Here is a 14,419-nt window from a genome sequence, read left to right as displayed (position 1 = left end):
AGAACAGGAAAGAATTAACCATGAACCTACTGAGAAAAATCCTGATATCTACATCTAGATGACTACTCCTCAAGCCATACTTAAGTGCTTGGCAGAGGGTTCACTGAATTGCCTTCAGGCTATTTCTCTTCTGTTTGACTCTCTCACACTGCATGGCAAAAACGAGCACTTAAATATTTCCATGCAAGCTTGGATTTATCTTATTTTCTTTTGATGATCATTTCTCTCTGAGGTGGGCATCAACAAAATATTTTTGTATTAAGAGAAGAAAGGTAATGACTGAAATTTCATGAAAAGATCTCACTGTAGCAAAAAACACCATTGTTTTTGCAATAATGTAAAGCAAGATACCCTTAGAATTTTTTCATTGTCCTTTGTATGTTTAACCTGCAATGATTTAAGGCATCACAGAGCACCTAAATCAAGATATCAGATTTTGACTTGAACACCAGAACTAAGAAGCTCATAACTTAATTGCTGTTCCATTTTCATTAAATACTGTGGGTCAGTTTCCTGCATCATATCAACAGTGATCTTCCTCCCAAGTGTGTAACATGTGTTTTGCTTCACTATAAGCTACATGGAGTAATGTGGTCTTCACTTGTGTTGTTAGTTGATAAATATCTAGCCTGTTCATATGGAGTGACAAACCTATACAATAACATATGTGTGTGTTCTACACTACTTTGTTTGACAATATTGTGAACCTACATAATGAATGGCAGCACTGACCCTAACTATTCTTATTGCTAGACTTAATTTGCACTAAATACACAGGACAATGTAGATGTTATTCCCAATTAAAAGAATTTTCTTCATTGGTTTACTTCCATGCACTGTACATAATGACGGTGATCAAAATCACCTCTCGTGATGGCAGATTTCAATTTTCCTCATCTCCATTTCTGACTGCAATTGTATTCCTGGATCTGAACAATGTTAAATGCATCTTGGTGATTCAAATAGATTTTCTGGTTGTAGGACTAAAAATCATTTGAAGTAACTGCACACTGAAAAAGGTTTAGACTACAATGGAACAATGTTTTCCAGTTTTATTAACACTTCTTCTAATGTGCTAACTAATAAATAGGAGTTCTCATAATACCATTCTGTTCCAAAATAAAAGTCTCTTCAAGTCAGCTTCCATGGTCCATCCATCTTGTTTTAAATGAAATTTTTTTGACAGTACTAAATTATATCCTTACTTCAAATGAGTTCACTGAGTTTGTGAAAACAATCAGTGTTCCAAAGGTTTTCTCATTTTTCTCTGCCAAATCTCAGTTTTCAGGATGCTTTTAATGAATTAAAAGTCAGCCTGTACAACAAAGAGAATATTAACAAGTTTTCATTTTTAAATTGGCAAAACTGTTCCACCATTTACAAGCTTATATTCTTAAACATGGATGACCAAAAGTGTACAGCTTTCCTCTTAGTCTCAGGACCATAGTTTTATAATACTGATAAATTCAACCAATTGATAGCCAGAAAACCTGTGGAGTCACTGATATTAATGGTACAATATCACAATTCAGGTTTCTTTCAGTTGATTCAGTTGTTTAATTTTTAGTTTAATATATTTATTAACTTACCTAAAATAACTCTGAATGATCCACTTTCAAGCTCTACCAGCCATGTTTTTTTTGTTTTTCGTTGTATTTCTGTGAACTTTTGGTAGCTTTTGTCATTCACACAAAGCTCATAAGAAAAGGAAAATGCTCCAGCGGGCATAACTTTAAGCACGCATTTAGCATTTCCAATGTTGAATATTTCATCACCGACCAACTTAAACATCCAGTCACGGTGGATTATTTCCTATCAGGAAGAATAGATATAAATTATTTTTTTCCCCTATTCTTATTTGAAATTACAGAGAAAAAGGTACACAAATTAATTAAAGTAGGTCTACATGAAAGATGAAACTCCTCTGTGAGATACTAACTTGTGCAAATACATTACATGAGTTACAAACTGATTTCTATGAAAGCTATCAAACCCCTAATTAGAGAGGAAAAGGTATCAGGTTAACTTTACTCTGAAATAAAACAAGTTGTCATCACAGACTATGATCTGGGGATATTGCCGTTATTTGTCATCTGTAACACTGTGTTTTGAGTGTTAACTTGATGTACCCTGTGCCATTTCACTGGTATATCCATTTGAGAGGTTGGTATGCTGAAAACAACACATATGGTATGGTAGAAGTCTAAGCTAGCCTTATTTACTTCTCCCAAATCCTCCCTGTTACTGTCTTTCTTGTATATTATATTTATCTTTTTGGACACTGAATGCACATAGTTCTTACAAACAGGAACCAAGAAATGCTCTACTAATTTCATATTCACATTAACCTTGGTCTAGGTGAAGACTTTTGTTTCTGCACATTTCTCATTGCTGAAGAGATCAATTCTATGTAATTTTTATTTTGTCTCATGATTGATTTATTGTGAGTATGAGTAATTAGAGGAGAATATTATGGCTATTATGATATCTATAGGAGGAAACCTCTTCATTTTTCATCATATTGATCATTTTTCTATACTTAACCTAATCCTAGCTGTATAAATGAGATCACTATAATGCCCACTTTTTTCCTTAATCTAGTGTGAAATAGCTAATTTAGGATCTGCTGAAACACTGGGAATACATAGCTATCTAGATGACAGTGTGCAAATGTAATATGAATTAATTAGATTTAGTTTATGCCAGTTTTTCACCATTCACAGAAAGATATATAAATTACTTAACTTTAAATTTGCTAACTTCAATTTTATTATTGCTTTACTTATACCAACAATATTTTGTCACTTCATTCTTAAAGCAAAAGAAAAAAAGAATAATTAGCATTAATTTCTAATTTCACTACATCAACTAAAAGTTTTAAATTATGTTCCACAGCCTCTTTGTAGGATGATAATTTTGTACTTAATTTTGTACTTCCTCAGTCACTGTATACAATAGCATCATCCACAAAAAGCCTCATGGAACATCTGATTTGTCTATTGTATTATTTACATGTCCGCAGCTCATGGTCTTGTGGTAGCGTTCTCGCTTCCCGAGCATGGGCTCCCGGGTTTGATTCCCGGCAGGGTCCAGGATTTTCACCTGCCTCAAGATGACTGGGTGTTATTGTGTCATCTTCATTACCATCATTCATCCTCATTATGGTCAGAGGAAGGCAGTGGCAAACCACCTCCTTGCCTAGTACGGCAGTGCGGGTCTCCTGCATCGTTCCCCTGTGCTCTGTCAAGGAGTATGGGACTTCACCACCATCACCATTGTTTACATATAGCATAAAAGCAGTCTTGCCTCTTGTCACATGGCCAGCATAGGAAAGAGGTCCATGGGGCCAGCAACCTGTGCTGGCATTTTGGTTGCCATCTGGTGACTGCATGTAGCTTGGTAGCCCTTGAGAGTCATCTGTAAGGAAGTAGGCTGCCTGCATAACTTGGTAGCAATGTGGGTTGCTGGTGGAGTAGACATTAGCCCGTGATATAGCTGCCACTATACTCCTGAGACAGGGGGCCTGAAAAGTATGCAGTCACCATGTTTGATCCACATTAACACTTGTTGTCACCCAAACTATTTTGCACTTGGAATCTGCACTAATATCACTAGGTATTAATATTATTTTTATGGCTGTAAACATGCATCTATCACCAGTGTTCACCCTATCTTTATGATATCGTCCCAGTCGGAATTTAGAATATCATTGCTACAGATATCTGGTTTCAGCCAGCTTTCTGTTCCTACTACTATGTGGGCCTAGTAATAAGTGGCCAATTACATATACCTTAACGTGACAACAGTACAAAATTCATGCTCATTCATCCGAATGTACAGTCATTTCCAAATAAAATCATCAATTTTGATCTTGTCAGATGATCTGAAGGAAGATCTGTTGTATGCTTAAGTGAACATTGGTTGAGCAGTGATATGCTGACAGTTACAAAACTACCAGGATTAACACTATCCTCATTGTTCTGTAGGATATTCTCTGCCCATGGTGGAACATGCATTTTTGTTAGAAGCAGCATGAAACATTGTTGCTTAAAATCCTCAGAGATGCTAGGAAAGGAAAAAGAATTTCAGATTTGAACTATGGAAACAACTTTGACAAAAACAATTACAGTTTGCTTCTACAGAAGCCCACACAGGGTCTTATACATATTACTAGAGAAACTAGACACTGTGCTCAGTAAACTTAACACTAATAAGAAAAATCTAATAGTATGTGCAGATTTTAATATAAATTTTTAGGCAAACTCAAATGAAAAGCAAACTCTCATGATTATACTTTCAGCATATAAATTACAGGCCATTATATACTCTCCCACTAGAATTACGAAAACTACATGTACCACTATTGAGCAAATATTTATAAATGCAAAAAATAGTGACTTCCAGGCTGGAACCATAAATACAGGATATAGTGACCATAATGGACAGTAGGACTACATTGCTGTCCAAAAATATCCAAAACCACAATGCAAACAGAATGAGTCAAAGAAGAATGAATCCTACGTGAACAAACCATAGGTACATTCAGACATCTGTTAGCTAAGAAAACCTGTAATGCAGCATATCAGCATGGGAGTACATGTGAAATATTTACTAAGTACTATGAAACTCCATTACCAGTGAAAAAACATGGACTAAGGTCCAGTAATAAAAATAAGTCTTGGCTAACAGCTGGTATTAAGACCTCAAGCAAAAAAGACAAAACTACTATATGATATTATAAAGACAGCAGGTGCATGATGAATTTCATGCTCACTACAGAAACTACAAGACAATATTTAAAAATGTTGTGAAGGCAGCAAAAACAAAGGCAAATGTCTTTTATATACAGTCTGCTAGAAACAAGACAAAAACTACGTGGAAAGTTGTGAAATAACAGACAGGTGATGTCATTACCAAAAATGCCAATATCAAGCTATATTAAGATGGAGAGAAAATAACAGATCCAAGGAAAGTAGAATATATCTTCAACAACTATTTTACAAATATACGTGGGCAACTAATCAGTCACATTTACTCAGTTAACGAAAATGCAACTGCACCATTATTAAGATCAACAGCTCAGCTACCTCACTATTTCTGTACCCAGTGAATGAAGAAGACATTTTGGCAATCATAATACATGAAAAATGTAACAGTCTTCTGAAGTAGATGGTATATTTGACAAAATGATAAAAGCCTGTAGTGAACTCTTAGTAAAATCACTGACATATTTATGCAATAGTTCACTAGCATTAAGGATTGTAGCACTTAACCTCCATAACATCAAGGAAAGGGTCATGCAAACTATAAATACACAGTAGTCAAACAAAGCTGTAAAAAGAGTTTCTTGGGCTTTGGGTCCAGGCTAATGTCAGGTGGAGAACTAATACTGACAACCTCATCGAAGAAATTGAGTACATCTTGCTATGTGATGAGGATACTTGAAAGTTGCTGCAGCAAAGACTACCTAAAGTGTGCACTATGCAGATGTTCAGTCATTTTCTGGGGAGCTTCTCCAAACAGCATTAAGTTATCCAGAATCCAAAAAACAAACATAGAAGGTACCACACACAGAAAACCTTGCAAGCCACTCTTCAAAAACTGCAAATCTCTCTACTTTCATGCCTGCATATATGAGGGCATGCTCAAAATAAATGATCCAATTTTTTATGTGAAAACTCTTAAAGATTTTTAAATAAAACATATTTTATTAACATTCTACATCTTTATTCTTCATGTCTACATATTTATTTCTCAACATAGTCACACTAGTGATGAACATGTTTCTCACAATGAGACACCAATTTGTTGAAACCGTCTCTGTAGAGTGTTTGACTTTCTTGACAGAGCCACAAACTCACCTCTGCTTGTGCCACTTCATCAGTATTGAAGTTAAGCCCTAAAAGGTGTTCTTTAAGTTTTGGAAACAGACGAAAACCACATGTGGCCAAGTTGGGACTGTATGGAGCATGATTGATGACAGTGAGCCCAAGGTGTTAGATTGTTGCAGATGTCACAGCACTCATATGTGATCTGGCATTGTCATGCTGAAAAGAGGGTACTCCACGTGTAGATGAACTCTTTGAATTAATGCTTTCAATTTTTTGAGCACCACTCATGGAGCAACATAGTTTGTTACACACCATCATGTTACGTGCTACAATTTGGAGCTTACTAGTGGCAGAGGGTTGCAGTTCATGTCAGCAGTAATTAATATACATTACATGTAATATCTCAACCAACATTGAGAACAGAATAAAAAATTTGGAGGCATTACTTTCCAGCACACCCCCATACACAAAACCATAGTATTCATAAAACAATATAAGATTGAAAATCCCACACCCTTTATCCAAAATGAAGATTTACATACACACAACAAAGATATTTAGAAAATTACCAAAAAACATATAGTCAGTAAACAGTGTTGCAGGATTCAGAGCTGCCATGAAGGCATATATAATGGACCATTTCTTCTATAGCCTGAAATAATTCTTTTATATATCATACTGTATCAGTATCATTAATAATGTACCAGTATTATGCACTGAAACCATAGTAGCACTGTAATCACTGAAGCAATGTTAATACTGTAGCAATAATTTGTACCATAACCACAGGTAATTAATGATGTTTTATAATGATAGAAACATTATTGTGTTCAACGATGTCCAACATCTTACTATACATTCTCGGTGCCCACAACATCTCATGGACAAATAAATAAATAAACGGTTATTGTTTATATGCCAGACTAGTTCTGTGACCCTTACATAGATGTCACTGTAGTTAATTCATACCATATTAACATTTTTTCTTCCACACTGCTATGATCAATGCTACACTGTCTGGTATCACAGCACATCTTGCTGGGCCTGTGGAGGGGTTTCTCTGTCCTAAGAAACCCTCATGAGCACAAGAAATGTACTCTGCCACCTTAAAGCCATTTCCTGAATATCGTTCATATCTAACTGATTAAGGATGGGGGAGACCCTACAATTCTCCACCCAATAATGAAGGACAAGAAATCCACATCCAAGGTTTTTGTGGAATCATCTGAGCCTCTGGTTTTAAAATTCCTCTGGGCTCCAAACCAGAGGACCACACTCAGTCCTGGGAACAATGCTGCAAAATGATAGCTCTGCATCTACCCTGTGGGTGAAGGTAGTTGTTTTCATCAAATCAGCCAGCTGCCTGTTGGATCTGAAGACAGCCTCTGAACTCAGGTGTCATTCATTACTACATGAGATATGATTTAGAGCTGAGTGCACCAAGTGTGCTCAATTACTGCCAGCAGAGCCTCCTCCACTACCTGGATGAGACTCGCCAGCAAGCAAGCAGAGTAGACACTGCCCTTCTTACCTGATGTGCCTATTATTTCCCTGAGAGGCCCCATAATCTACCTGACACTGGAGCTTTCAATGACAAGCAATCTCACCCTCTACAATTGTCTTGACCTGTCAGGAAGATCGCCCACTCACCCCATGGGTGAGGTGTCCTGTGCTGTTTCAGATTAACTTCCAGCATTAGGCAATACCTCAAACCTGTTTTTAATAGGTAGGGTGATAGCAGAGTGGCTAGTACCGGCTTTCACCCCGGAGATTCACAACTCCGCCAATGTTTGCCGGCACCAATAGGTAAGCGTTGACAGGCTGGGATGTGCAGATCAGAAAGTGCACTGGCATCTGGGATCTCAGTTGATGCTATAGGCTCCAGAGGAAATAAGTGTCATGTGACGAGGGCCTCCCAAATCGGGTAGGCCATTCACCGGCTGCAAGTCTTTCGATCTGACGCCACTTCAGTAACTTGCGCATCGATGAGGATGAAATGATGATGATCAGGACAATACAACACCCAGTCCCTGAGTGAAGAAAATCCCTGACCCAGCTGGGAATTGAGCCCAGGCCCTTAGGATTGACATTCTGTTGCACTAACCACTCAGCTACCTGAGAAAGATGGCTCCAGAGGTGCCAAAGCAATTGTCTCAGGTGTCCTGATGCCTCCTCAGCAGCCTGCAGTCTGTTGACTATGGCCTGCACAGTTTCCAACTGTTTATGGACAGTGCCAAATTACCTCTGCATCTGTACATGATAGGTTTACAGTCACTATCGATCTTTCATTTTGTCTGTATCACAGGTAATGTAACACTAATCCAAAAAGTTAAACTTACAACACAAATAACAGATAAATATGCAAACTCTTACAACAAAATAAATAATCATTCCATGTAGGCTTTCACGGCCGACGTCTTCATCAGTAAACACTTCCGGGCTAGGTTGCCGTGGTCGATCTGTAGAACTTCTTCTCCCTGACGTTTCGTTCTCAACTACGGAGAACATCTTCCGAGGTGAGTGGAAAACTGGCTGCTAGGAGCTGGGGCCGCCGCTTATATGAATATCGTAGGGGGCGCCACGTCACGTGGCGTCTAAGTGCAGCTATCTCTGGCTATTGTCTGTTCTCTCGATTGCAGGCAATCGATTGTCACGTGATTGATGCAACGTCGACCGCCATATCTTATCCAATTTTAATCCTTCTTCTTTACAATTAAAATTGTATTGATGTTTGTGAATTTCAATTGCCTTTCTATACATACGTGTATAATAGTGCGACGTCCTCGCTAGCACGCTTGTTTCACCAAATTTTATCGACCACGGCAACTTAGCCCGGAAGTGTTTACTGATGAAAATAAATAATGTTGCTATAAACAGATAAATGAACAGCTATGGTACACGTCTAGTCAGAAGCATATAAGAATACCACTAACCTAAATGAGAATATTAAAATAGGATAAACTGCTACTCACTGTATAGAGGAGACATTGAGTTGTAGACAGGCACAACAAAAAGACTGCTACACATTTTTAGCTTTCGGCCAAAAGGCCTTCTTATGAAGTAGAAAACACACAAACACATTAACACAAGCACAACTTACACACATATGGCCATTGTCTCTGGGAAATGAAATGAGACTCAGTGGTCTCCTCATGAATAAAATATTTTGGAGGTAAAGTAGTGCCCCATTCAGAGCTCTGTGCATGTACTACTCAGGAGGATGTCATCATCAGGAAAAATAAAACTGACGCTATACAGATCGGAGTGTGGAATGTTAGATCCCTTAATCGCAGTTTGATCACGTCCACATTGTTCAAATGGTTCAAATGGCTCTGAGCACTATGGGACTTAACATCTGAGGTCATCAGTCCCCTAGAACTTAAAACTACTTCAACCTAACTAACCTAAGGACATCACACACATCCATGCCAGAGGCAGGATTCCAACCTGCAACCGTAGAGGTTGCGCGGTTCCAGACTGAAATGCCTACAACTGCTTGGCCACACCGGCCGGCTTCCACTTTGGTACTTTGTGCCAGGAAGGGCATTCAACAAGAAAAGTGGCCAGGTGTCTCAGAGTGAACCAAAGCGATGTTGTTTGAACATGGAGGAGATACAGAGAGAGAGGAACTGTCGATGCCATACCTCGCTCAGCCCACCCAAGGACTACTACTGCAGTGGATTACCGCTACCTATGGACTATGGCTCCGAGGAACCCTGACAGCAATGCCACCATCTTGAATAATGCTTTTCTTGCAGCCACAGGACGTCGTGTTATGACTCAAACTGTGCACAACAGGCTGCATGATGGGCAACTTCGCTCCCGACATCCATGGCGAGGTCCATCTTTGCAACCATGACACCATGCAGCATGGTACAGATGGGCTCAACAACATGCCGAATCGACCACTCAGGATTGGCATCACATTCTCTTCACCAGTGAGTGTCACATATGCCTTCAACCAGACAATCATCGGAGACATGTTTGGAGTCAAGCTGGTCAGGCTGAATGCCTTAGACACATTGTCCAGCGAGTGCAGCAAGGTGGAGATTCCCTGCTGTTTTGGGGTGGTATTATGTGGGAACATCCCTGCTGTTTTGGGGTGGTATTATGTGGAAACAATGTATGTCACTGGTGGTCATGGAAGGCGCTGTAACAGCTGTAGGATACATGAATGCCATCCTTTGGCCGATGGTGGAACCATATCAACAGCATATTGGCAAGGCATTAGTCTTCATTAACGACAATTTGCATCCCCATCATGCACATCTTGTGAGTTACTTTCTTCAGGATAATGACATTGCTCAACTAGAGTGGCCAGCATGTTCTCCACACATGAACCCTATCGAACACGCCGAGGATAGAGTGAAAAGGGGTGTTTATGGATGATGTGACCCACCAACAACTCTGAGGGATCTACGCCGAATTGCCGTTGAAGACTGGGACAATCTGGACCAACAGTGCCTTGATGATCTTGTGGAGAGTATGTATGACGAATACAGGTATGCATCAATGCAAGAGGACGTGCTGCTGGGTATCAGAAGTACCGGTGTTTACGGTAATCTGGACCCCCATCTCTGAAGGTCTCGCTGTATGGTGGTACAGCATGCAATTTGTGGTTTTCATGAGCAATATAAAGAGCAGAAATGATGTTCATGTTGATCCCTATTCCAATTTTCTGTACAGGTTCCGGAACTCTCGGAACCGAGGTGATGCAAAACCTTTTTTGATGTTTGTAAATTATTTAGTTATGGGAGAGGAAAATTTAATTGTGATGGGTGACTGAAATTTGGTAGTAGGAAAAGGAAGAGAAGAAAAAGTAGCAGAATAGTAGGAACAGGAAGAGAAGGAAAAATACTAGAACTATATGGACTGGGGGACAGAAATGAAAGAGGAAACTACCAAGTAGAATTTTGCACAGGGCATAATTTAATCATCGCTACCACTTCGTATAAGACTCATAAAAGAAATTTTTATACGTGGAAGAGACCTGGAGACACTGGAAGGTTCAGTTTGATTATATAATGGAAAGACAGTTTTTGGAACGAGATTTGTAGACTCTGCAGGAAGGTAGGATATTAAGGAGATGGGACATGGAGAAGCAGAAAGAACCACAAGTTGTTGAGAGTTTCAAAGGTGGCATCAGGCAATAACTGACTGAAGCAGGGGAAAGAAATACAGTAGAAGATGAATGGGCAGCTTTGAGAGATTAAATAGTGAAGGTAGCATAGGATTAAATAGGTAACAAAGCAAGACCTGGTAGGGATACTTGGATATCAAAGGAGATGCTGAATTTTAAATGATGAAATGAGAAAATATAAAAATACTAAAAATGAAGCAAGCCAAAGGGAATACAAACACCTAAGAAATGAGATTGACAATGGCTAATCAGGAATGGCTAGAGGACAAATGAAAGTCTACAGAAGCCTGTATAATTAGGGGAAAGATACATACTGCCTACAGGAAAATTAAAGAGGCCTTTGGAGAAAAGAGAAGCAGCTGCATGAATCTCAAGAGCTCAAATGGAAGGCCAGTACTAAGCAAAGATTGGAAAGCTGAAAGGTGGTAGGAATATACAGAAGGGCTTCACATGGGGAATGAACTTGAAGGCAATTTTATGGTATACAATGGCAAAGTAGATGAAGATAAGATGGAAGATATGATACTGTGATAAGAATTTGACAGAGCACTGAAAGCTAAGAGAAGACCCTTGGAGTAGTCAACATTCAGAGTGGCTGATATCCTTGAAAGAGCCAGCCATGTCAAAACTACCCCACCTGGTCTGCAAGAAATATGAGACAGGAAAAAGAAGAATGTAATAATTCTAGTTCCAATGAAAGCAGGTGGTAACATGTGTTAATATTAATGAGCTATCAGTTTAATAAGTTATGGTTGCAAAATACTGACATGAATTATTTACAAAAGTATGGAAAGTTGGAATTCCACCGCCTAGAACACAGTGTTGTTGCAACAAGATGAAGTTTTCAACGGAGGTTTAATGTAACCAAAGGACTGAAAAGTGATACAACAAAGGATCTGTTTGAAAAATTTCAACGGGCTGGGAACGTGACGGATGAACGTGCTGGAAAGGTAGGGTGACCGCGTACGGCAACCACAGAGGGCAACGCGCAGCTAGTGCAGCAGGTGATCCAACAGCGGCCTCGGGTTTCCATTCGCCGTGTTGCAGCTGCGGTCCAAATGAAGCCAACGTCCACGTATCGTCTCATGCGCCAGAGTTTACACCTCTATCCATACAAAATTCAAACGCGCCAACCCCTAAGCGCCGCTACCATTGCTGCACGAGAGACATTCGCTAACGATATATAGTGCACAGGATTGATTATGGCGATATGCATGTGGGCAGCATTTGGTTTACTGACGAAGCTTATTTTTACCTGGACGGCTTCATCAATAAACAGAACTGGCACATATGGGGAACCGAAAAGCCCCATGTTGCAGTCCCATCGTCCCTGCATCCTCAAAAAGTACTCGTCTGGGCTGCCATTTCTTCCAAAGGAATCATTGGCCCATTTTTCAGATCCGAAACAATTACTGCATCACGCTATCTGGACATTCTTCATGAATTTGTGGCGGTACAAACTGCCTTAGACGACACTGCGAACACCTCGTGGTTTATGCAAGATGGTGCCCGGCCACATCGCACGGCCGACGTCTTTAATTTCCTGAATGAATATTTCGATGATCGTGTGATTGCTTTGGGCTATCCGAAACATACAGGAGGCGGCGTGGATTGGCCTCCCTATTCGCCAGACATGATCCCCTGCGACTTCTTTCTGTGGGGACACTTGAGAGACCAGGTGTACTGCCAGAATCCAGAAACAATTGAACAGCTGAAGCAGTACATCTCATCTGCATGTGAAGCCATTCCGCCAGACACATTGTCAAAGGTTTCGGGTAATTTCATTCAGAGACTACACCATATTATTGCTACGCATGGTGGATATGTGGAAAATATCGTACTATAGAGTTTCCCAGACCGCAGCGCCATCTGTTGTTGAAAATTGTAACTACTGTAATTTCGAAAGTTTGTCTGCCTGAAAATGTACTGTTGTCCCAAGCATATTGCAACAAACGGTGTAATTCTATCGCTGCTCGTTTAGTTTTTATTGCCATTTCAAATATACCGGTCATTTTTGAAACACCCTGTAAAAGTAAAAAGGCATGAAAGGGAAACAATGGTTAACATCCCTGATGTTATTCCATCTGAACACTGAGCAAGCTGTGAAGGAAACACAAGGAGAAATTTAGAAAGGGAATTAATGTCCACACTGAAGAACTAAAAACTTTGAAGTCTGTTGATGACATTGTAATTCTATTATACACTGCAAAGGACTTGGAAGTACAGTTCAATGGAATAGATACTGTCTTGAAAGGAGTTTAAAAATGAACAATAACAAAAGCAAAACAAGGGTAATGGAATGTAGTTGAATTAAATCAGGCAGTGCTGAGGGACACTGCAAGCAGTAGATGAGTTTTGCTATTTAAGCAGCAAAATAAATGGTGATGGTCAAAGCAGAGAGGATATAAAATGTAGACCAGGAATGGCTAGAAACGTGTTTCTGAAAGAGAAGATTTTGTTAACAATGAGTAAGTGTTAGGAAGTCTTTTCTGATTGTGTTTGTCTGGAGTGTTGTCTTATACAAAAGTTGATCTTAGAGGATAAGCCATTCAGACAAATAGAACCTTTTGAAATGTGGTGCTACAGAAGAATCCTGAAGACAAGGGAGAGGGGGGGGGGGGGGGGGGGGGAGTTCATATAAGTAATGAGGAGGCCCTGAACAGAAAAGGGCAGAAAAAAAGTTGTATCATAACTTGACTACAAGAAGGAACCAGGTGATAGGGCACATTCTAAGACATTTAGGAACTATCAGTTTAGCACTGAAAAGGAGTAGAGGGAGTAAAAATTGCAGAGGGAGACCAAGAGATGAGTATGGTATGCAGGTTCAAATGGATGTGGATTGCAGTAGTTATACAGAGAAGAAGAGGCTTGCACAGGATAGAGTAGCATGGAGAGCTGTATCAACCCAGTTCTTGGACTGCAGTCCACCACCACCACCACCACCACCACCACCACCACCACCACCACCAACAACAACAACAACAACAAGATGATGAGGTACAAAAGACAGATAAAGTTGGTGTGTGTTAATGAAAAAACAAAATTGGATTAGAAAAAAAAAATCTATGTAGGAAAAAAGGATAAGCATAGAAACATAAAAGGCAAGAAAGAGTGACCCTGAGAAAGAGAAGAAAATTTGAGGAAATATAAATGAACAGAATAGTTGTCAAATAAGTCTCTTAAAGGCACGCAAATGTGTTTCTTTAAGATATTATTTATATTCTCTGTATTTTGTATCTTTTAAAAGTAGCTTGTCTATATTATTAGATAAAATGATCAAAGGTTGAATAAATATTGTCATTCTTTCTGATATCTAAAATAATAACCAGTTAGTGAACTATGCAAAATAAATATAAAATGACAGTAACAGAATGATAAAAGTCACACAAAGCAAGCAGCTCAAAAACTTGAGGTCCAGTTCCAATAAAATGTTAGACATGTAATCATT

At 39.3% G+C, this 14,419-nt stretch overlaps 1 protein-coding gene across 1 annotated transcript in view; it reads right to left on the bottom strand.

Annotated features, from left to right (window-relative positions):
- Nucleotides 1-14,419, bottom strand: part of LOC124556538 (fas apoptotic inhibitory molecule 1) — a 55,160-nt gene that overhangs the window by 18,169 nt on the left and 22,572 nt on the right. The window contains exon 3 of the mRNA XM_047130492.1: nt 1,590-1,812. Within this exon, the coding sequence (XP_046986448.1) occupies nt 1,590-1,812 (223 nt within the window). The remainder of the gene's footprint in view (nt 1-1,589; nt 1,813-14,419) is intronic.

This window comes from Schistocerca americana, chromosome X (assembly GCF_021461395.2).
Source record: "Schistocerca americana isolate TAMUIC-IGC-003095 chromosome X, iqSchAmer2.1, whole genome shotgun sequence".
NCBI classification, from domain to species: Eukaryota; Metazoa; Arthropoda; class Insecta; order Orthoptera; family Acrididae; genus Schistocerca; species Schistocerca americana.
This window is presented reverse-complemented; position numbering and strand designations above follow the sequence as displayed.